Source organism: Euphorbia lathyris, chromosome 8 (assembly GCF_963576675.1).
Source record: "Euphorbia lathyris chromosome 8, ddEupLath1.1, whole genome shotgun sequence".
Lineage (NCBI taxonomy): Eukaryota > Viridiplantae > Streptophyta > Magnoliopsida > Malpighiales > Euphorbiaceae > Euphorbia > Euphorbia lathyris.
The window spans coordinates 31,617,115-31,641,121 of NC_088917.1; the positions used below are offsets into that span (position 1 = coordinate 31,617,115).

General features: G+C 36.2%; 3 protein-coding genes across 4 annotated transcripts; 2 read left to right on the top strand and 1 right to left on the bottom strand.

Moving 5' to 3' along the window:
- Nucleotides 1-2,091: 2,091 nt before the first annotated feature.
- LOC136202851 (probable hexosyltransferase MUCI70) lies at nt 2,092-8,963 on the top strand. Its single transcript, XM_065993778.1, has 7 exons — nt 2,092-2,475; nt 2,554-2,745; nt 5,213-5,281; nt 5,368-5,564; nt 6,331-6,746; nt 8,137-8,324; nt 8,408-8,963. Exons 1-7 carry the CDS (start codon nt 2,394-2,396, stop codon nt 8,782-8,784), a joined length of 1,521 nt encoding a protein of 506 aa, XP_065849850.1. The 5' UTR covers nt 2,092-2,393; the 3' UTR covers nt 8,785-8,963.
- A 2,566-nt stretch (nt 8,964-11,529) lies between these two features.
- On the top strand, nt 11,530-13,252 carry LOC136202448 (20 kDa chaperonin, chloroplastic). 2 transcript variants are annotated; one of them, XM_065993073.1, is made up of 6 exons: nt 11,530-11,687; nt 11,784-11,974; nt 12,265-12,444; nt 12,538-12,693; nt 12,777-12,854; nt 12,944-13,252. In XM_065993073.1, exons 2-6 carry the CDS (start codon nt 11,792-11,794, stop codon nt 13,112-13,114), a joined length of 768 nt encoding a protein of 255 aa, XP_065849145.1. In that variant the 5' UTR covers nt 11,530-11,687; nt 11,784-11,791; the 3' UTR covers nt 13,115-13,252. The 2 variants fall into 2 exon arrangements, with proteins under 2 accessions (XP_065849145.1, XP_065849146.1); XM_065993074.1 differs by having other exon boundaries at nt 11,544-11,687; nt 11,790-11,974.
- Nucleotides 13,253-15,994: 2,742 nt separating this feature from the next.
- On the bottom strand, nt 15,995-23,611 carry LOC136202447 (auxin response factor 19). Its single transcript, XM_065993072.1, has 13 exons — nt 22,975-23,611; nt 21,965-22,077; nt 21,778-21,873; nt 21,604-21,660; nt 21,339-21,494; nt 21,166-21,250; nt 20,756-20,846; nt 20,519-20,683; nt 20,233-20,428; nt 19,654-19,792; nt 17,384-19,284; nt 16,739-16,929; nt 15,995-16,646 (listed from the first exon to the last, which is right to left on the bottom strand). The coding sequence occupies exons 1-13, from the start codon at nt 23,015-23,017 to the stop codon at nt 16,466-16,468; spliced, it is 3,414 nt and encodes a 1,137-aa protein (XP_065849144.1). The 5' UTR covers nt 23,018-23,611; the 3' UTR covers nt 15,995-16,465.
- Between the last annotated feature and the right edge of the window lie 396 nt (nt 23,612-24,007).

Here is a 24,007-nt window from a genome sequence, read left to right on the forward strand (position 1 = left end):
TAAAGTGGTTATTAATGGCATTATCAATAGTAATCGAGCTCTTTCGAGGGGTTTGGATGCACATAAATCTATTAGAGAAGAGGTTTTGGTTGGGCGGAGTCCTTCACAGACCCCTTTGGTTAGCTCTTTCTTAGTTGCAGTTGGCAGCCTTATCTGTGATTGCAAAAGTGATTGGGTTCAAGGCTTTGCTAAGAATGTGAGTGTCTATTTAGTGGTTAAGACGGAGTTATGGAATGCTCTGGAAGGTTTGAGACTTGCTTGGTCTATGAGTTATAAAAAAATTCTTTTATAATTTGATAGCAAGATCGATGTCGACCTAATTTCTCGACACCTTATTCTCCCCAATAAGAACGCCTTTCTAGCGATGACTTTATAGTGGAACTTTTTGGTAAAGAGTGAGAGATTTTTTTCCGTCATATCTATTGAGAAAGTAATAGGAATGAGGATTGACAAGCTAACTATGCGAGTTCTTTGCTTCTTGGCGTGCAAATGTTCAAGGAGCTACCTCAAGACTTAAGAAAGATCTTGGAGCAAGAACTCCTAGGTGTCTCCATACCCGGTATTGTGTCTTGCAGCCTTTGTTAAAAAAACAAAAAAAAACAAATTAGAGCTGATATTTAAAAATTAAAACCCACGAGGTGGTGCGTTTTAATTATTAGTTTTATTTTGGATAAACTTCAAATAAAACCCATGTGGTTTCACTAATTTTCAGATAAAGGACTGTGGTTTACTTTTTGCCAAAACGAGGATTGAGGTTTTCAACTTTAGCAAAATAAGGACTTTATCGATGGATACTATTAAAATCACCCTTGACGACTTCAAAAATGACATATTTTAAGAACCACTAATATTCTAAACAACTTTAATTCAGGGTCGGCTGAGCTTCTAGGCAACCTAGGCAATTGCCTAGGGCCCCCTAAAAATTAGGGTCCCATATATATTATTATAGTAGTATATAGGTTAGTTTGGTTAATTGGTAAAAAAAAGAGAGTGTGATAAATTTGCTACATATATAAGATTTTAAGTAAAAAAAAAAATTGTCAGTTTCATTTAATGTGGAGATTGGAAAGTACAAAATATTGCCATATCTTATTTTTGGAAGGATAAAAGAGGCTCCACTCAATTGACTAAATGCTAGTAAGTAGATCATTATCTCATCTTTTTGTGTTTGATCAGAGACTTGGAAAAGAAAACAGATTCAATTGTATCAGTTTTCTAACGTTCAAAAACTTGAAAAGACAAGATCAGTCCTTATAAATTGAGTTCTTTACAATTAAATTTCTCTACTACAAGTTATTCTTTATATTCATTTACAATTGTGCTCAACTATAATTATTCTAATCTGGTTCTCTACAAGTTCTTCTTCATACCCACTTACAATTTTGCTCAACTATTCTATTCTGGATTGATTTTTGTTCACTGCTTCATCTTATCAGGTATAAAATTATTGTTCCCCATTTAATACTTCCTTTGATGTTTATTTAGGTGACTTTGCTATATTTTTTATAGTTTCCATATTTTGTTTGTTATTTTTGTAGTTTTGCTTGTATATAAGGGTCCATATTTTATATTTCGCCTAGGGCCTCAAGTAGTCCCGAGCCGGCCCTGCTTTAATTCTTCAACTTTTTTATTTTGAGATTGTTTAGATGATGTTTGGTAAAGAGAGAGAAAATTATGTTTAGAGAGAGAAAGTTCTAAAAAAGATGATTTTCGAAAATCGAAAATGTAGTTCCATAAAAAATATGACATTTAACAACTTTAATTCTTGAAATTTTCATTTTCAGGTCGTTAAAGATGATTTTAATAGCATTAATCCAAGTGTGAAACCTCAATCATCGTTTTGACAAAAAGTAAACCACAGTCCTTTATCTGAAAATTAGTGAAACCACGGGGTTTTATTTGAAATTTACCCTTATATTTTTTAATCCTCATCAAACCACGTCAATTTGATGATGGGATTAGAAAAAAATACTACTACTTTGAAACGCTGAAACCTGAACGCACTTGTAATTTTGTTCCCAATTCCCAATTTCTTCCCAAATCAATTGAAGCTTTCCTGGGGAAAAATAATAAAATTATTTACCCAATTTAACAAAAAAAAAAAAAAAAACATTGATAAGTACAAATAAATAAAAACTTAGTTCAATAAAAGTCATTTAAATTTAGACAAATTTATTTCCAATTCGGGGGGCAATGTTGCAAACTGGGGTTGAATCAACATCACACTCAAAGGAGAAGGGTGGCGTCTTCCAAGTCCGAGACTGATCTCTCGCCTGATTAGATTAGATTAGATTCTCACTTCTCAGATCTGCTTTTCTATTGTATTGAATCGCCAATTATTAATTGTTAGTGTTCTGCAAGCGATGAGCAGAGTCTAACAGTGTAAGTTTACAATGGAGAGGGAGATCCAACGTTCTATATCCATGCGGTTAAGCCGGAGAGCAGACCGGAGTTCTCATTCTTCACATTCTAAAAGTAAATTTCTTTTATTTTTTCTGAGTTTTGGGGTTTTGAGTTTGTTTTGGCTAATTGGGCCTGATTATCTTTGTTTAGATGGCGACCTAGATGCTGAAAGTGGCTTCTTTTCTTCTGGGAAGCTGCCGGCTGATTATCCCACAAAAATCATTTGGAAGAGAGGGTTCATTCGCTTGGTTTTTGTAGCTGGCATTGTCTGGATGATGCTCATCCTTATTGTACTATTATTCCACGTTTGGTCTTGTCAATCTTCTAATGCATTTTTTTCAGGTATGTTTCTGTGTTTTCTTAAGTTTGAATTACTTGTTTGTATGTGTTCTGTTTGGCTTAAATGTTGATTAGCTCAATCCCTGCTTAGTTCATGCTGCAATTTTATTGTCCTGAAGATCTCATAAAGTTTTGGTTACAAAGCTTTTGCTTCAATCTATTGAAGAACTAGAGCCAAAAAACAAAACAATATAGAACAATGAAAGAACAAAAGAATACAATGTGGCTGTTAAGTGAACATACCCCAATTAAAACTATCCTTCATCCTGCTACTGTTTCTACTCTTAATCTGCACATTAACACTTTCAGTAATCTATGCTAGAACTCTACTAACATTCGAAGGTTCATTGGCTAATTTGGCTCCATGGCCAATATTACCAGGAATCCTACACCTTCGTTGAATTTCTCGCCAAATACCACAAATCTTAGAGCATAGTAGTTAAAGGTGCAAAGCGCACTAAGGCGCTAAGGGATCCTGGAGCCTAGATATCAATATTTGATACTAATATCACTAATACTCTATTACTAGTTAAAGCATAAGTCACGATGAACCAAACAAACACACTTATAACCACACAAACTAGACAAAACCGCATAAAAACATAATATTAAATGTCAAAAACACCAAGTTAAGATCATAGAGACATATACTTAACCTAAGTACCTTACTAATGCTAATAAACTAATAAGCATTCATTGTCAATCAAAAAGAACTCAAAAAAATTAATAATCATCATCAAGATCCTCCTCAAGATTAATATTGTCTTCTCCAAAGTATCTACTATCATTTTCATCTCCAATTTCCTCCTCTTCATAGTCTTGTTTTGTTTTACACTTTTACTAGGATTAGATTAAGGGTTAAAATTAAGTTTACTTAGATTAGATCAGCTGTTGAGATTAATCGACCGTTAAAGAAACCCTAATCAAAATACTAAATGTTACCGAGGCGCGCTATGATGAGAGCCTACGAAGCCCAGGCGAGAGCCTTTTAAACTGCGCCTCACCTAGGGGAATTAAGGCTCACTACCTTGAGCCTTGCGTAAGCGCGCCTTTAACAACTATGTCTTAGAGCAATAAAAAAAGAGATACTCAATTGTCTCAGAAGCTCCATTGCAGAAATCACAAGTTGAATCAATCCGGTTGTTCCACTTAGCCAATCTATGCGTAACAGAAAGCTTCCCTCTCAGACCTAGCTAGACAATGAAAATGTGTCTAGGTATATATCTGTAGCCCCATAAAAGATTCCACTATTTGAGTTTAATCCCAGTTTTCTTCAAAGCTTTGTAAGCACTGGAAACAGAAAAACTATCAATTTATGCCCAATCCAAATCACCTTATCATCAGTTCCAGATTTGAACTAGGAGCTAGATGCAGACAAGAAGGCTTCTCAGCAACCTAATCTACTTGCATACTAGTTGAACTTTCAGCTGGCTCTGGATTTGCAGCAAAATCACAATCCTCCAGCTTCTCACGATTAAGAATGTCGGAGATCAAATCTTTTTGTAAAGTAATCTTCGACCTGATTTTCAACTTCGAGCTTGAAGAACTAGCTCTCTCCTTATTCCTTTTGTCCTCATTTTGGAAAAGCTGTACGTTAGTCGCCTAACTGGCACCTCGAGAGAAGAGAGTGAAAGAGCCATTGTCATGTTGAATTTTACTTTTTTTTTACCATACCTTTGCTTGAATTGATTTTGCTGCTTTTTATTTATTAAAAAGACTTATTACCCCTTCTTGCCATATGACATTTGGATTATCACTATTTGTAGGAACTTCATCTGCCTTTCTTTCATGAGTATTCTTCATTTTCTAGATACCTATGTTGATTTTTGAAAGACCAGTAATCAATTCAAATGGTAACTGGCTGAAGAGAGGGAGGGAGGGAGTATGTCATCTTGTCAAATCTGTCAGTGTGGTAGAGCTCTTATTTCATTATGATAAAGATGATTTAAACCCTTTGAGGGTTGTTAGAGATAATAAAAGCTATTATTGGAACCTTAAGGTTTTGAGTGAGTTTTTAATTTGTTTTTACATGGTATTGGAGTCTCTTAGACCAAGAGATCCAGGGTTCAAATCTTGGTAATTTCTTTTGTTGCTGAAATTTTATCAGGAGGTAGACTGTGCTTTTTATTATAAGCCCTGCAAGTTCAAGGGGGATTTGCATGCTGAGTATGTTAGAGATCATAGAAAAATGTTCTTTTAACCTTATCTATCAGTTTAAACTTTTGAATTAATGGGTTCTTTGACAAGGTGAGTGGGAGCATTTTTATTTTAGCAGTCTAACACTTGATTAGGCAACTTTGTAAATATTCAGGAATTAAATGCATTATCTCCACGAAAATTCTTAACTGTAAATATCAGCATGAGATAATGCTACATACACGCATATTGAGTGCCTCATTTATGATTTCTTTATTGAATTATAGGTGTTCAGTTTTAGTGATTAACCATGTTCATTCTGTTTGAGATGCAGCTATCTGTAATAAAGAAAGCAAGGTATATAACATTTTAAACACATGGGGATTTGTCGTGCAGCAACACCGTAAGACTAAGGCAACATCACTTCTTTAAAGCATACATCTCGAAATAGCTGTAGTATGTGATACTATTTTTGTTGCTATCTTATAGGTTGCCCAATCCCTGTTGTCAGTAATCCTGACAAAATAGTTATTCCAGAAGGAAGAACTCCCGATCAAATTCTCAAGAATCTGTACTATATTAGGGAAGCTCAGCCTACGAATAATGTAACTGAGCCCCCATTATTTGGAGGGCACGAAAGCTGGTCTCAAAGAGAGGACAGTTTTAAACTAAATTCCTCCATGAAGGTAAATCTAAGTACATATAATACTAAAAGTTTCTGTTTAGTCTTATCTGCTTATTCTCATCTTTAGAGTAAAAACCAAGTCAACAATATCAAGTGATGGTTTGAATTACATTTAATAACCGAATGATGATGGGGAGAGATGGATCATTTCTTAATCTGGCTTAATAGCCCTTTCCTGTATCTAGTGTTGAAATGGGCAAAGAAAACTAAAACCAAACTGAATATTTATTTGAAATATTGGTTAGCTGGAAAGAAACAATGCATACAAGTATAACTTTTGTGCATATAATTTATTAAGTGCTGGGTCATACTGCTTGATTTTTGACAATATTTCCGTTAGCTTGCAGTTAATTTCAAATGCCAAATAGTTAGTTTAGTGAATAACTATATTTTACTAATTGAAATATATATTATTTTGCTTTATAAAGATAGTAATGAAGCTTTATATTTATTTTGTTTTGCTAATAAAGAACCACTGTTTAATGTGTTTTGTTGGTGAAATTCAAGAAAGATTAAATTCAAATAAATTGAATTTTGATTACCAAATATAAAAGAAAGTAAACTTAAAATGAAAAACTAATACACTGTATTGGTATCTGGTTCCTGATAAAGGTTGTTGAAGGCTTATCATGTAACAGATGCTTAAGGCTTAAAAGTAAATAATTAATGCACCATGGTTCAGCTACAGAACCATTCATACCTCTCTAAAATTTTATTCCCAACAAATTATTTAGGTTTTTACTGTTTATCAAAATTATACCTTTCAGGTTCATTGTGGATTCATGCGCAATGGTGGAGCTGACATGGATCCCGTGGACGTTAAATATGTAAAGAAGTGTAGGTTTGTGGTTGCATCTGGAATTTTCGATGGATATGATGTGCCGCATCAGCCTTCAAATATAAGTGACCGCTCTAAGAAACTATTTTGTTTTCTTATGGTGGTGGATGAGGTGTCTCTTAATTTCATAAAGGAAAATGTTACTGTGAAGGACGACAAGAAGGGGGGCCTATGGGTTGGCATATGGCGACTTGTTCTTCTGAAACATCTGCCTTATGATGAGCCGAGAAGGAACAGTAAAATTCCAAAGATATTAACCCATAGGTTATTCCCCCAAGCACAGTACAGCATTTGGATTGATGGTAAGATGGAGCTGATAGTTGATCCATTGTTAATGCTAGAAAGGTACTACCATATTCATTTAATTCTCTTTTGTGAAAGATCGATGGCTGTGAACAAATTTTGAAATTTGAAAATACATACATCATTTACTGAACTTTTCATCACTTTTTTGTTGAAAAAAAAAAGATAAAAAGAACTTAGGTGCATGAAATTTATTCTGCATCTAGGGCTGTAAATGAGCCGAGCCGCTCTGCTCGGCATTTGGCTCGATAAAAGCTCAAATGTGTTTGGCTCGATTTATAAATAAGCCGAGCTTGAGCATGATTTTGAGGCTCGATTCGTAAACGAACCAAGCTTGAGCATGAAGAAACTCAGCTCCAAAGCTCGCAGACCCGGTTATAGGTTTGTGAGCAAGCTAGTGAACAAGCTCGATTATAATTTTCATTAACACACTCGTGAGTAAGCTCGGTTTGATTTTTTTTTAATAATAATATTTCTATAAAGGGGAATGTAAAACTACGTAGTTTTGTGTGAAACTTCAGTTTTATAGGTTTTAAAACTACGTAGCTTATGAACATAATAATGAGCTATTCGCGAGCAAAGTTAACAGAATTAACGAGCTGCTCGTGAGCAAAGCTCGTGAAGAAGTAAACTAGCTGCTCACGAGCAGATAATTTTCTTAATGAAACGAGCTCGAGTCGTCCATTTTCTGCCGAGCATGAGCAGGCCAAAGCTCTGGTCAGCTCAATTACAGCCCTATATGCATCCAAATTTCTTGATCTTATTTCTTCTTCAAGTACTGAGCATACAAGTCAAAGACTTGACAAGAAAAATATGCCTAGCTCCTGCTATACATTAACTGTTACTTGAAACTTAACATTGCAATGGCATGAATTCCAACTGGATGACTATCAGAACAATGCTTTGTTTTCATCCATAGTTCATGCTCTTATAATATTGAAGTATTGCTTGATAATCAGTTTAAGATAGTACTTCCTCCATTCTCAAATAAGTGTCGTTCTAGAATTTTCACACAAATTAAGAAACACAATTAATATGCACTTAAATTAATAAATTTACATGGATTAACTAAATAAAAATTCTCACTCCTATAATGATTGGAGAAGAAACTTTGAAAGCTTAAAAAACACATAAATCAAGACAAAATTTAAATGCTTAGATAAAAAAACTATACTAAATTTTATTGAAAAACGAAAACGACACTTAAAAAAGAATAAAAACAATGATCTTAAACGACACTTATTTGAGAATGGAGGGAGTAATTTACTAAATAGTTCGCATTGAGGACATGATGGTCCGGTCTGCGTTCAACTTTACAACTCCTTTTTTCTGAATTCTGGTTAATGCTAACATGAATTGTCTCTGGTACAAATAATAATTTTTGTTCACTGTTGTGGACAAATGAGATAAAATGGCTGGCTTTTGTGTGCAGATACTTGTGGCGTGGGAATAATACATTTGCCATAGCTCAGCATAAACATCATCGCAACATATACGAGGAGGCAGATGCAAATAAGCGGAGAAAACGATATGCCCGTCCCCTCATTGACCTCCATATGAAAATTTACCGTTACGAGGGATTGGAGCCATGGAGTGTGCAGAAAAGCACCATAGTTAGTGGTAAGAATGAATCTTTTGTGGGAGGGAGGGGGATTGGATTGTGATTTAATTTTGTTAATGAGATTGATTGTATTAAAATGCAGATGTGCCTGAGGGAGCTGTCATCATATGGGAACATACAGCGCTTAATAACTTGTTCATGTGCTTGTGGTTCAATGAGGTAGATCTTTTCACTCCAAGAGATCAGTTGAGTTTTGGGTATGTTGTGTTCAGATTAGGAGGTGCATTCAAGTTGTTTATGTTTCCGAATTGCGAGTACAATTCGCTGTTTGTGTTGCATCCGCACACGAGAGAGCATTCATCGAAAGTAGAATGGGTAAAAAGTTTAAGCGAATTCAAGGGGGAGAAGGGTAGCAGTATGAAAGAGAGCAGAGGTGGATTAGGACTATGGACTCCTTATCCAGGAGACCTTTCTTCAGTTGTCTTGCCCAAAGTTGTAAGAACATCCAAAGCAGGATGAACTCTACACTTTTTCTTTTCCTGTCATATTTATATAATTCAAATTCCATTTTGATTTTGTTTTGAAATGGTTTCTGAAGAGAGAGCATCATTCATGCCTAAGAAGTAGTTACAATATAATCTGATTAATTAGAGTTGTACAACATTAACCTTTTCGAAATTACTGTGATTTTCTGTACATTTCTAAGATTTTTTCTTTTTCTTTTTAATGAAATAATCTCTGGTAAGCAAAGCAAAGGCGATTTATAGTTGATGAATTCCACAATGGGCTATTTGAGATCCAAAGCCTTACTAAATGGACAAGAAGCCCAAAAATATATCCAGAAACTTCATATTTTAATTATCAAAGTAGGAGAATTGGAGCGCGTGAGACTCCTGGTTTTTCCAATCTTATGTACTATTCGTTTCCAATCCATTAATTAAGGTCTAGTAGTTACATGACCACTTGAAAGTTTAGTAATATGATAGTTTATAAATTTCAAAATTGGATATAATTTTAATTTTCTCAAAGGAGCGTTTTGGGATAAAAAGAGCGGTTTTGACCAACTTTAGCGGTTTGACCACTGAAACCGCTGATTGGAGTGTTTGGTGGAGAGAGGTTTGGGAGAGAGTTTTGGGATGAAAACGCTAATTTAGAAAAAAGCTCTTAAAATGAGTTTTTTCAATTAGCGTTTTGCAATATTAAAATTAATGGACTTCTTTAACCCTAATAGATAGACTCCTCCTCTTCTCCTGCGCCAAAATTAAAAATGAAATGTTCTTATTCGTCTTTTTGCACAAACTGCTATTATCAATCAGCTAATTTTTACCAAACAGGTCTACACAAACAGCTAGTCAAATCAGCTAACAGCTAATGTAATCAGCTAACAGTTAATTTCCAAACAGGGCCAAAATATCAAAAATAAAGTTTTTGGAAAATACTAATTTAACTCTTGTAAAATAGTACCATTTCACTTTCAATTTGTTCTTGATCACATGTATTAAAATTTTACTGTTTTGTACGTGAAAGTTAAATTGACTATTCTTAAAAATTTTGAGTATATTTTAATATTTTCTTATTGTAAAATTTTCTAAACTTTAACATCTGATATAAAAGTCCAAATCACCGTTATCATGTAAATATTAATTGACTACACGAAATAACTTACATTTGTATGTTCAAAATTGAAAGACTATCATGTTAGTTGCCTTTTTTTTTTTTTGGCAAAGGTGATTAGCGAGAGATTTTTGTATTGAAATCTTGTAGAAATTGATTCACCTTTCTTAGTTTTGTTTTGTTGTAACAATAAAGGTTAGTAACAATTGGAAATTTGATTATGGAAATACCTTTCCATTGAAAAAGGACAATTGAAAATTAGATTCAAGGAATATCTTTCCCATTGGATTGCATAATGTTGACTTCCAATCAAGAAATTGTAAATGTCGAAAGGACGAAAACAACATATAAGGTTCGTAATTAGTTCTGCCTTGGCATGAGATTTAATTTTAGGGTAAATTAAAAAAAAAACACACGTATGGTTTACCCAATTTGCAAATGGAGGTCTGTGGTTTAAAAGTTCATAAATAAGTTGGTTTACCCAATTGAGTGTTGTGTTGTTTGGTAGATTGGTTAAGGTTGTAAATGGATGCCATAATTTATTCTTACGTCTTCAATAAGTTGTAACTTCTCAAATTATAATAACTTCGTTCCACCACCTGTTGTAACTTCTCCCTTAATATAGAACCTTCTTACTTCTAATTTCTTATTTTCCATTTTAATTTTTCATTTTCCTTTAATTAATAATATCGAAGGCGGAAATTATGATTAAAAGAAATTACAAAAATACCCCCAAGACAAAACTGCCATTTACATGAAGATAAAAATTATATAAATATCCTTTCGGCTAACCCGTGCCCCAAACTTGACCCGAGAAACTCCACCCAAATAAAATATGGTGGAAACAACAACTTAAAATTTTTGGTTATTAAGTTTGTATCCGATTAATCAGTTTGAGTTGTTCATGTATTTTTTAAATGATTCATTTCTCAGTTAAAATCTATTGCGTATATTAGATCTCGAATTCAAGATCTCTAGTTTAAACATCTTGAAACTATTACCTCTCAAACTTATATATATATATATATATATATATATATATATATATATATATATATATATATATATATATATAGAGTCAGAATGATCCTGTAAATAACTTTAATAAGAGATTTTTTTTTTAAATTATGAATCGAGATTTAATCCTCTTTTTTTTAACATTAAAACCTATATATTAATAATAATACATGTCAAGTGGGCACAAACGTGAGGCTACATCCACATTATTTTTGAATCGGATGTCAAAATAGTAATCGACTCAATTTGAATACACAATAGAGACCTCACGGAGTATGAAAGAGTGATTAAAGTTGTAAGATCTTTATTACAACAACACCCTAGGTTTTAAGTGGTTTTCGTTTCAAGGTTAGCGAATAAAGTAACCCATCTTTTAACGTGAAATGCTTATTCCTATATTAATTCTTTTGTTCATTATCCCATTCTATATTCATTAGAAGCAGCCTAGCTCGGATGCTTCTCTAAAGTTATTAGTAATAAAGTTTTTGGGTTTCTTTTGAAAAAAAAAACAATACATGTCAAAATTGAGGAATTTTTATTCAAATTCAATATTAAAGTTCAGAAATGTCGTTTTTGGATCTTCAGCGCAACGAGGAGCGCGTGACACTCAGTACCAGTCACCCACTCGCAAAACACAAGCAACAACAGAATTCTAGAAGTCTCTCTTATCATCTGATAAAAACAACATTTCTAACTCTAGGGTTTTATCTGCTACGCTCTTCATTCTCTTTTTCTCACGATTTCCTAATTCATACCTCACTTCATCCCTTTTCTTCGTTCCGCAGCTTCAGGTATTAATCTTCCTTCCTTTTAATTGCTTATGAATTGTTGACTTCTATTTCTCCTTCATCGATTTTAATTGGTTATCACCTCTGTGTTTCGCTTAGAACTAGAAATGGCGGCAGCTCAACTTACAGCATCATCAGTATCGGTTTCGGCCAGGAACTTCTCGGCCTTTGAAGGTTTAAGACCTTCTTCAGTCAAGTTCCCATCTATCGGGACAATGAACGCTGCTGGTGTCTCCCACCGGTCTTTTAGAGGATTGGTCGTAAAAGCTGCTACTCTGGTCGCTCCTAAGGTAATTTCTTCTCACTCATGATTTCTGTCATATACTTCTTGTAGGATTATCATTTGGTTGAAGCTTGAGTTTGTGCTTGTAAGCTGAATTAGTGCTTCAAAATGGAATCTGACATGAAATATTTTGGAATCCAATGTCTATTAACAATCTTAATTGCTTTCATTGATTAGTCCTTGACCATTTTTTAAGGCTAATTTGACTCGGCTACTTCTTATCCTGTTAATTTTGAGCTGACAATTAGCTAGCTCTATATTGGCTGAGCCTCACATATTTGTTTCCAAACTCTGTAGTACACTTCGATTAAGCCTTTGGGTGATAGAGTGCTGGTTAAGATCAAGGTTGCAGAGGAGAAGACAGGTGGTGGAATCTTGCTTCCAACTTCAGCTCAATCCAAGCCCCAAGGAGGCGAAGTAGTTGCTGTTGGAGAGGGAAAGACAGTTGGGAAGACCAAACTGGAAATTTCTGTCAAGGTTCTCTCTTTTCTGCTTGATGTTTTTCCGAGTTGGTCAATGTTGTTTATATCCATCATTCCTTTACTAATTTGTGGTGTGCTCCTGGTGTAGACTGGCGCACAAGTTGTTTATTCGAAATATGCCGGCACAGAGGTAGAGTTCAATGGCTCAAGTCATCTCATACTCAAGGAAGATGATATTGTCGGTATTCTCGAGACAGATGATATCAAGGATCTCAAGCCTTTGAATGATAGAGTCTTCATAAAGGTTTGTTAGCCTTCATCAGAAACTTTAATTCCGAGTCTATAAGAATTGTTTCTTTCTTAATGATTAAATGGATTTCACTTCAGATTGCTGAAGCCGAAGAGAAAACTGCTGGAGGCTTGTTGCTGACAGAGGCAACCAAAGAGAAACCTTCAATTGGCTCGGTAAGAGGAGACAGCATCTTTAATAAATGTTTGTTGATGGCTATGTGAAAAGTCGATGAATTAATGGTAATCTGGATTGGGTAAATCAGGTGATTGCAGTTGGACCAGGACTTGTTGACGAGGAAGGCAATAGAAAACCGCTATCAGTGAGCCCTGGAAACACAGTTTTGTACTCAAAGTATGCAGGAAATGATTTCAAGGGTAGTGATGGTAACTACATTGCACTCAGGGTGTCTGATGTAATGGCAGTGCTCTCTTAGATTTTTTTTTCTTCTTCTTTGAAATCTGTTTCACATGTAGCACTGAATTTTGCAGTTGAGTTGCCTCGAGGCTTATGGATTACAAGTATAAGATTTCAATATAAGTTAATTGCTGCTTTGCAGTTGTAGTTCAAGTTATAGCACTATTCTCTTGGATCTTTTGTCTTCCTATAAATAGCTTCTTGAAAAGTGCATCTTTCTGACTAAATAAATCTTCTACTCTGCACTTGGAACTCAACCTCCTCCTTATTAGAGCTGTCTGTGTACAATTCTCTGAAGATCTTGTATAGTTTTTGCCTCTGAGGAATTCTAAATGGAAGGTATATGTTAAAAGGAAAATTAGGGCATCGGTTGGTAAGAACATAAGTTTCAATGAAGTTGAAAATCGAACAGAGGTTCAAAAACCAATCATGATAACTCAAGGGATTGCCTGAGAATAAGTCGCCCATACGCAGAAGATGTTGCTTTCCCGAGCTCCATTTATCCTGAAGGAAATTTCAGAAGTAGCCAGTTGTTAAATGGTTTGATTAGTCTTTCTCCTCTACCCTTTGTTTACCCTTTTGGTCTCCCGATACTTTGTTCTGAGCTCTAGGCAGGACTCCAGTTACGCTGAAGAAATTTCAAAAGGAGCCAGTTACAAAATTGTTTATTTTGAAACCAGTTACTAAATTGTTTGGTTAGTCTTTTACCTGTCGAATCAACCATCACAAAAATTATGATGTTTAAGCATATGATGTTTAAGCATATGATGTATATGATCAGTCTTTCGCATGTCAAATCAACTAGCATAAAAAATGGTATACGACTTGTATCCAGGGGGGCAAGAGCCAAGCTCTGATGAGTAGGAGGGTTAGGAGGACATGGCGGTTGCTGCAAAATCCAAGATGTCGTTTGGGGCACTTGGGAAATGATATTATCATCGTTCAACCGAAGATGTCTAGTTTGGAGCACTTGGGAAATGATATGATCATCGTTCATTACATATATTTGGCCTGGAAATGATTGTTATCTTCTATTACATATATTTGGCCTAGAACCAACTTGGCAATAAAAGTTCATATAATGATATGAATCTTTTAGAGTACTATTTTTTCCCCCCTTCAAAGGTAAATCATTAAGACAAATCAGAAACAATTACATCAGAAATAGATAGAGGTGGACAACTCCCTGAACAGACTTAGAACTAATTGTCTTAGCTAAAACTCCTAATAAACAAACATGATCCTCAATAACCTCATGCAGGTAAGAAAATCGTTTCAGAAATTTATTGATAGCGTTAGCACAACCAAACAGTCAGATTGGACTTTTACCTTCTTCCGATCTTTCTATCCTTCAACTGGCTCAATGCCGCCTTCATTGGCATCGCCTCAGCAGGAAAAGGATCTACTATACCAAAAACCGCAGCATGTTTAGCTCCAAGGCGAACTCCCTTATGATTACGAATAACAATCCCAAAGGAACTGCAGTTGTTTGCAGCAAAAATGCCTGCATCGACATTTCATGCCAAGCAATCAGGCTTAGGCTTAGGCTTATGGCACGTTGCTGGGAATGAAGGTCCAGACGAAGAGAGGCGTGTTTTGAGGTCCTGAGCAGCCTTCCATTCAGCAGCAAGAGATTTAGCCAAGGAGGGGATAAAATCAGCAGCACTATCTGAAGAATTATGTCAAGCTACCTTGCGATGGTTCCAGAGAGACCAGAGGAGATTAGCCAAATCCGCTACAAGCTCAATACCCCTGTATCCAGCAGAGGAAGAAATTTTGGATACTTGACATTCTAGAAGCACCAAAGTAAGCACTCCAAAAAAGTTAAGCACAAGGGCAGCTAACAAACACATGATTCTCATCTTCCCCTGGGGCTTTGCACCTCGGACAAAAAGGAGGGATAGTTTCCTGTCGGTTCAAAAGGTAGTTGGCAGTGGGAAGGCACAGACTATAGGTTCTCCATAAGAAGTTCTTAATTTTAGGTGCAACATTCAGCTTATTAAGGGGTGTTCGGTTGCTGCTTTTCTTCCTATTTGCCTTTTCACTTTAAAAAGTAGAGTTTTAGGTGTCCAGTTAAACACCTCCTTTTTTGGATTTTTAAGCTGGAAAATAGTTTTTTTATAAAAGCAAGAAATCTCTGGTTTTTTGAAAAACAACATTTTCCAAAAACAAACAGCAAACAACAGGTAAAACAAACGGTTCCTAAACCAATTAATAGAGATAGGATTCTCATTCTCAATAAGCTAATTCATGGCCAGAATATAACCACTTTTCACCGAAGAAGTGCCTTTTTTATCCGCAAACCAGAACCAGAACCAAGAGTCCCTGTCATTGAAGAGCTCGTTCACTAAGGGAACATTCCAGCAACCTTCAGCATCAAACAAATTACAGATTAGACTAGAGGGAAGGCAATTACTGCGATCACTAGTTGGCTTAGGATTGGACATTTTCCAAAGACTACTTGAAGAGGTGAATGGCATATTAACTACTACCTTCCTTCTTCAAACGATCTTTTCCTCCCTCCCGAAACACGAGTTCCATGATCATAATTTCTTGAGCTCATTCTGTATCTCAGCCAATGCCTGATATCCAATCATCGATATACTTTTCAAATATTTAAGAATCATCTTAATGAAATCTCAAATATAAACTTTTGAATGTGATTATCCTCATTCCAAATGACAAGTTGATTCCATTTATAAGTTTCAAATTCAGATTTGATTAGGACAATTAGACATTCAACTGCTTCAAATTGATGTCCTGTATCATTACCAGCAAACACATTCAATGGGAGGCTCGGTATAGAAGCATCACTTGTGGTCATAAACAGGACAGTGCAAAACAGTTGATATCAAAGATTAATGGCGCTTATAAAACTGCATGCTGTAATGTACTGATAAATCCAGCAAAGTTGCTTCACTATCGTTGCCATATGCAAGCAGCCGCAAACATTATGAACAGAATCTGTGACTGAGAAATTGTGTCATTATAGAATTTACAAATGTCTGTCAAATTGACCTCCAAATGGGATAACATCAAATTATACATCTATTCCTTCTGTCAAGGCTTTTCACTATACTTCAAAATTCTACATCCATATCCAGCCGGCAATACCATTTGAATGCCTCAAGTTGAAACTACCTACCTCCTAACATTTGACTCAACTGTGCCCTATGAATGTAGCATCCAGTGCTAATATTCTGGAATGAGCTCCCTCCAACGGCATCATACATGAAGACACCATGTCATAATTTTCCGACCTTGTTTTCTTCATTACCGGAGTATCTTAGAGTCCTTCACATTGCAAAGTTGATAGCTGCTGTAACTGCTGAATGGTTAAGAAAATTACAGTTTGAATGAAATCCGACTCTTATCTATTAAATGAGGCAGCTGAGTTATCATCATACTGTCCTCTCCAGGCATTGCCACTATCAGTGCCGCTGCACGCTTGATTCGAAGTTGGCACCGCACCAAGATCTCCATCTAAACTCATCTGCTGCACTTCAGCAGATGACAGTATCTTTATGCTCTGAACACAGCTTACAAACTCCCTGAAATCAAGTAGATGACAGACAATTGAATTTTATCAGATTAAATGAGAGTTTGAAGTAGGTCAAAATGCACATTTTAGTTCTCGACTTACTCCCAAGGGTCGTCACCAACGAGAAGAATGTCATTTTCGTGATCTACATAAACCAATTTCCAGTCAGAACTCTGTGGATCTTCTAGTTGCCCTTCTATACCGAACATACGGGCCAGATCATGTCTAAGCTCGTCATATCCTTTATACCGGGTGACATCTATAGATCTCCCTACAGAACCACGCTTTTGAACCTACATATTGCAAGCCAGGGTTAGGAATTTCCAGAATTTCACGGAGTAACAAAAAAAGCAACTAATTCCATGAAAACAAAAACAAACTACTGAAGAAAAATTCATGGAAAGGAAACTCAAGTGCTGGAATGACTTAATGATTAGGCCAATTTACACAAAGCAACCCTTCCTTGGTTGAGATGATTTTGATTCTTTAATAGAAGTTGATGGTATGGTTGAAAACTGATTTCTCCAATATTGTGAAGACAAGGGACTGAGAACGGTTTTAATTCTTCTACTGCTCACAATGACACTACAACTACACACCTCTTTTAGTTGCAAAATTAATAAGAGAGCATATAAACAGAATTCTCCCTTCAGTTTGTCTTCAGAACACTTAAATTATCACTTATTTCATTAATTAGTTTTGTGGGGGTGGAACTGGTGTATAGAGGGAGTAAGTGCCATCACAAACCTTCGTATATGTACGCATCCTTTGAGCCTGGTTGGCCCATAATCCACCATTCAATACCCCCGAATCATTGATCGCAACATCATTGGAACACCCAGGCTTGAAGGGCATGTTTGGCACCCCAAATGACTGAGAGCTAATTGCTGCAGTGGACAACTCTGTCTCAATATCTCTTGGAGTCCCACCATAATTAGCAAGCAGGTTTTGAAGGTCTTTCTGAGAATCATATCCCCTAGACAGCAAAGTGTCAGGTGCCAAGCTATCAATATTAGTTGCAAAGGGCAGACTACTCCGGGGATTTGATTGGACATCCCCATCTAAAGCAAAGGTGGGGAGTGCAAAGTTTTGCTGGATGTTGCTAGCCTCTAGACAATATGACGTTCCAGAAGAGGAGGCTTCCAATTGATCAGTCACCGTGCCTTTGTATTTTAGCTGGTCTACTCCTCTTGCACCAGGAAATTCGTGTTTTATCCGAATATCAGACTTGCTGTTGAGCTCTTGAAGTAGATTATTTGCAGGTTCAACTGCCGAGTCCCCCATCAACAGAGCTGGTGGTTGGGGATTTCTGCTCAGAAAGTTTGATGAAGACACCTGGCAGTTGTTAGTGGAGGGTGAGGTTGAACAAGATGGAGCATCTCCGTCTGTAAGTGTGGAATGGCCTCTAACTGCTGTAGGTGACTTCTGAAGGCCATGAGACTGGTTTACAGGAAAAGAATGTGATTGCATGAGAACTGGTGTTGAGAAACTGTTGCTGCTCAGCGGTTGCTGAGTCAGTGAAAGAGATGACTGCTGGAAATGCTTGTTTTGTTGGTGGCCTTGCTGTTGCTGTTGCTGTTGCTGTAGCAACTGAGGCTGTAAAGACGAACTAGTAGGAGAAAGCAACTGCTGCTGCTGCTGCTGTTGCTGTTGTTGTTGTTGCTGCAATTTCTGCAGCAACTGTAAGTGAAGCTGTTGTTCAGAGAGGCTAGGCTGTGCAAGTTGTTGTGCTTGTGGCTGTGTTCTGTGTGACAAGTTCTGTTGCAACAACTGCAGTGGTGACTGTTGCAATTGTGTCTGCTGCTGCTGCCTCTGCAAGAGACTAGATTGCTGCTCCATTTGTTGCTGAAACTGTGTGTCTTGTGGCAGAGAGGTCAGCTGATATGAACTCTTAGAAGCAGTGGGGATAGTTTGGGACTGAGTATTGCTTGCCAGAAGCTGTTGCTGCTGAAGCTGCGAGTACATACTTGTTTGCTGCAAACTCGGATTTTGAATTTGGTTAGGGGAAACCATACCATTATTTATAGGCGGTGATTGAAATATCTGTTGCTGCTGCTGCTGTTGTTGCTGCTGCTGTAGTTGCAATTGTGGAGTTTGTTGCCGGATTTGTTGAGGTTGAGGTTGTGGCTGTGGCTGCTGTTGTTGGCTGAGTTGCTGTTGCTGTTGCTGTGGTGGTTGTGGCTGTGGTCTTTGCTGTTGCTGTTGCTGTTGCTGTTGCAGTTGAGAATGAGGCTGCTGTTGCTGCTGTTGCGCATGAGGCTGCTGCTGCTGGTTCATATTCGTCTGTAACAATTGCTGGAGCTGTTGCTGTTGCGTCCATGCCATAGATGGCTGTGACAACTGGCTCACTTGGTTTTGGGAACTGCCTTTGTTGAACTGGAGGCTTGGTACAGACAGTCCTGGGGTCTGAAAATTCAATAACTTTGAGGGATCATCAGTGCCGAGGTTATTATGCATTGCATTAGAAGCAAGCATGGGAGGGAAAAATCCTGCTTGGGCAGCTGGATGTTGGTTATTCTGTTGCATGCTCATCCACTGAACCAAACTCAAACCAGGGAAGATTGAGCTTGGAGAATCTTTCATGCCAAATTCATCTCCAAGCCATGGCATTGCTCGTCTGAAAGCATTCTCAACTTCAGACTCATCATCTGCAAAAGCACTATTAGGTATAAATTTCAAGATAAAATGTGCAAGGATCTCGTACAAACAGATAGTACGAATTAGCAACATCTTAAAAGGAGAGTGGCAGATCATATGGATAGATTTTATGAATGTCACATCAAAATACTTGGAAAGCAACGAGTTGGACGCATTTGGGTCAACATGTGTGCAAGATTTTGTTCCTACGACAGACTTTTGTTTAAAATTTGGTTTCTACTTAAGCAAACTTGTCAAAGTACAAGCAAGAAAGTGCTTATATATAATTATATATAGAGGCTAATTTCTAGCATTATTGAAATGATAAAATAAATATAGTGTATTTTGTCAAAATTAGAAAATGGATGAATTCGATGTACCTGGCATTCCTGGTTGTTTAGGGAACTTTGGTCTGAAAAATGGAGGTGGACAAATGTAGAAAGGAGTAACAACAGGCTCAATCTCCCAAATAGAAACTCGGCTTGGTCTATCGCCAGCAGTGGATTCATCCCATCCAACCTATCAAAATACTTATTGGCTTAGAATAATGCATCAGTCTTTGCTATTTCACTTAATAAATATCAAGAGAGAACTATCTTGAAAGCAATGGCAAGCTATGCACCAACAACGCTGGGAGAAAACGCTGCAACCTAACTGAAATACAACGCTGAAGTTAACAATCAAGAGAGGCGAGACTTCAAATCTAGAGCCGACCGACACAGACTGTTCATACTTGGAAGACCACAAGAATAGAAAATTATGATATACAGACTAATGATACTTGCTAGATGGATGATAAAACAAAGAAACCAAGTCACAAACACAGATATTAAAAGCAAAAACTTCAATGGCACAGCATAGCTACATACTTTGTAATTAGATAGATTCTATATCAATTTTAATAGATAGGGATAGACTCACAGAGTTAAATATCAGAATGTCATCACAAGGTTTAGTACCTGAAGGTTGCGCCACTGTGAATTCTTCCATCGCGCAGAATCCATATCACTGATGCCAGTAATTGTGCCCATGTATCTACGAACTCCTGATTCCTCGGTCTCAAACATCATACGAAATCTCATGCCAAGTGAAACTTGTGTATACATTGCTTTGTTATACTTGGAGAAAGGAATCACAAATTCAGCGGGACTTGCCCTATTTAATTCAGATGCATTTTCGTCAGCTGTATCCTTCATGAACTACTACGGATGAGAGAAATTATGATAACTGTGTCAACATCAGTACCTTGGATTGAAAAATACAATGAATGGGCTGTTATTTGCGGCAGCATGAGCAGCAGCAGCGAGAATGCCAATATGCATGCTGTCACTGGATATGACTGATGAGGAGAGAGCTGGCTGTTGTCTATTAGCACGCCTTATGCCCAAAAGCAGCTGTGATTTTTCATCTCTACATCAAATCAGATATTTCAGCTAAATACAATAAAAATGCAGTTGAAACCATTCTTTTGAGATCTAATACCTTATAAATAGAACAGAATCACCAGCAAAAAGTCGTTTCGTGCTTACAAAGACACTCCATCCCGTAGTGAGCAGATGTCTTTTGGGTTGGCCTGTGATGAAGGAATACATAGTTTAAAGCACTATTATGATTTACAAGAGATTAAACATTGATACTTCTAACTTAGTGATCTCAAAGTGCTATTACATTAACTGTTGAACCCAAGGCAGGTTGTAGTTAGAATATCTTACAAAAACGTGACCACATTTGGCGAAAGAACTAGAATACAAGATTTTAGTCAATGAAGCAATTCCGTTCCTTTAATAGCTTATGAAAGCTCAATCAAAAGAGCAAATAATTTCATTTCCAAATATATCAATAAAATTGCCATCTTTCAAGTATAAACAGCAACCGGAAGATGGGTTGCCTACCGCGATAAATATGTCTGAATGTCCATGCATTGTCATGTAAATCTCTAGCTACCAGCTCTTGAGCAGGCGGTTGCATTGAATAGTCCTATCAAATATAATTGTTCTAAGTATTAGGAGAGTCAATACACAGACTTAATTTTAGATTAGACGAGTTGTTCAAAAAATGGACATACTAGTGGTGGAAAAATCTTCTCCGCTGCTCTTCGGGGTACCGAAAATCCGCCATGTGTGCTTGTATCACTAGCTGTAAGAGTTTTGCAGAAGAATTCGGTAGGCTGCCTGTTTTGCTTGAGGCCCATATCAGATGCCAGCAATGCTTCCTTGTCATACTGCAAGGCAGATTTTTTTAGTTCTCCACATAAGATGATTATATGTTACAAATCAAAGAAATAGAACAAACATATTATCAATTTCAGAACCGAATACACGTTCACCTACTTTGTTCACTGGTTGAAGGGTCATCTGAGCGTAGACCTCATCAGTTTCTGAGTCAGCCTGATTAAACACATACATTAATCAGTAAAGTGACTAGAAATCAGATAGAAGTATCTCAACCCTCCTCAAATAAGCTGGCACAAAACACAGATGGGCATACAACAAAAGTTCACATACGTGTAGCGTGACATTATGAAGAATGCAAATCAACTTGGAAGGAAGGTTAGGGTAGTTCGGTATGAAATCAGCCTCCTTCTGCATTGACGAGGCAACCTGAAAGTTTTTTAGGCATTGGAAAATTCATCAGAAACCAGAATACAGAATGGAAACTTTCCTAGATTTAATAAAGGCAGCATCAACGTACCTGCTCACTGTGGCCTTGAGGAAAGTAAACCACAAGACTGCCAACGGGAGGCAGAGAGACCAACGGCCCAGCACAAGCATGCCATAGTTCTGAATTAATACACTTCCTTTCACCTGTTGTTTGACCAACCCAGAACATCATCAGCATGGTAAAAAAAAAAAAGACATAGATTATGAAATAATAAGAAAAAAATGCCTGCATCAACAAATCACCATTTTTCACATGAAAACAGAAGTACCAGGAGGTTTGAGAACATAATGATGACAATTTTACTAAGTATATTTCATTGCTTGTAAGACTTATATTTTTATATTATGCAGGGTGTGGTTATGTCAGAAACTATTTTGGCATGACCAATAATGACCTGCCATTTAAATTTGCCATTGAGAAATAAGAAATTTATGGTTAACATTAAAGCTGAATTCAAGATTCATAAAAATGAAAAAGACATTGGTGATTAACGAATATATGCTAAAAAAATTCACGAAAAGAAGGAACTTAAAATCCATAAACAGGCCATTGAAGTAAATCTTTTTAAGAAAAAGAACAGAATCCAGATACAATGTTACTATGTTAGTTTACTGTATAAGATAAAATCTGCAAATCTAAGAGTTCAACAATAACTTAACATGGTTACTCAATATCATATTAGCATATGAGATGTTGGCTCAAAAAATAGAAATCACATGAGATGCAAGTAAACTGCAAACAATTTTTAATCCAAATGAAAATATGCATAACATAAACCACTAGAAAACTGTGATTTTAGCCATTCCTTCAAGAAAAAGAGAAAAGTGGAAAAAACCCAAAATAGCAAAAACTACTTTCCGCCGTCTATCAGAAGGATTCAACAATAAAAACTAAGAATAACAGAAATCAACAATAAATCAACTTAAATCTTCATAAATGAAAACATGAGTTAAGGAACAAGTGATCAGAAAGTAGCTTTTAAAAAAGGCTGCAAAAACAGATTAAAGAAAATTTATTCCAAGTAAAGAGCTGACAGTAACCTTCTGCAGGATTTGCCATAAACCCATTTGGAGGAACCTTCATTTTTGCAAAGTACTAATAATAATTGCTCCTTCAGCTAATCCAATTACTTGCTTCTCCAAATTTCTTTTTCAATATTAACCAGTTTTAGCTCCAAAAAGCCATTGTTAATGATTGTAGCATCACTTCAATTAAAAGAATGAAGTTTCAATTCCGTTTCAACAATCCCATTGGAGCCGAAGAAACCAAACCCTAACTACCTAACTAACTCCTGCTTAAATTAATCGAAAAAATGACACACAGATTGTGCTTCGTCAGCTATTTTCTCGTCTTCAGAAATAAACAAACATCTCAGTGAACGAATCTTCCTCTTTCTCCCTGAAAAATCAAGCTCAAACAACGGAAAGAAGGAATCAGAATGTTAAACGAAAGGGAATCCCAATTCCCACTTGAGTATTCAGCTAAGAAGAAAAAAGGGGGAAATTTTTTCTCATTTGAGTTTGGGGTGAAAAAGGAGCAGAAAGAAAAACTGACTCAACGCCGAGAAATCAGAGACCGAAACAGGAGCAGGAGCAAAAGCAAAAGGAAAGACAGCTTTTTTATTTATGAGAACAAGCCGACATATAATACACTGAAGCAATCAGGGCCTCTCTGTCCATCTCTCTCTCTCTCCCTCTCTGTAGTCTTCGGTTTAAGAAAGATAAATTTTTTTTTTTTTTTTTAACAAAAAGAGAAAATGTAAAAGGTGTGATTTAATTAGTTAGTGGGAGTTAAATTAATTTCCATTTCTACTATATTTTCTGTAAATTGTAATAAATGATTTAGGATTGAAAATAAAATGTAATTAAACATGGTTTTTATAATTAAGTAATTTGATATAGAATTAATTTAACAAAGTGGGAATTAATTAAGTAAATCTAATTAAAAAAAAAAAAGACAACTCTGGTTAAAAAAATATTAAATGTGTATGGGGACCAAATTGTGTTTTTTGGTGTATGAAAAAGAAAGTTAATGGATTTACCATTAAATGCTTGATATGGTAATAAAAGGGAA

Coding starts and splice junctions, on each gene's coding strand:
- LOC136202448 (XM_065993073.1), top strand. CDS start 11,792: ATGGCGGCAGCTCAACTTACAGCATCATCAGTATCGGTTTCGGCCAGG. Junction 11,975..12,264: donor CTACTCTGGTCGCTCCTAAG/GTAATTTCTTCT, acceptor CAAACTCTGTAG/TACACTTCGATTAAGCCTTT. Junction 12,855..12,943: donor AGAAACCTTCAATTGGCTCG/GTAAGAGGAGAC, acceptor TGGGTAAATCAG/GTGATTGCAGTTGGACCAGG.
- LOC136202851 (XM_065993778.1), top strand. CDS start 2,394: ATGGAGAGGGAGATCCAACGTTCTATATCCATGCGGTTAAGCCGGAGA. Junction 5,282..5,367: donor ATTTGTCGTGCAGCAACACC/GTAAGACTAAGG, acceptor GCTATCTTATAG/GTTGCCCAATCCCTGTTGTC. Junction 5,565..6,330: donor AACTAAATTCCTCCATGAAG/GTAAATCTAAGT, acceptor TATACCTTTCAG/GTTCATTGTGGATTCATGCG.
- LOC136202447 (XM_065993072.1), bottom strand. CDS start 23,017: ATGAAGGTTCCTCCAAATGGGTTTATGGCAAATCCTGCAGAAG. Junction 21,251..21,338: donor AGAAGATTTTTCCACCACTA/GTATGTCCATTT, acceptor TATATTTGATAG/GACTATTCAATGCAACCGCC. Junction 20,429..20,518: donor ATTGTATTTTTCAATCCAAG/GTACTGATGTTG, acceptor TGAATTAAATAG/GGCAAGTCCCGCTGAATTTG.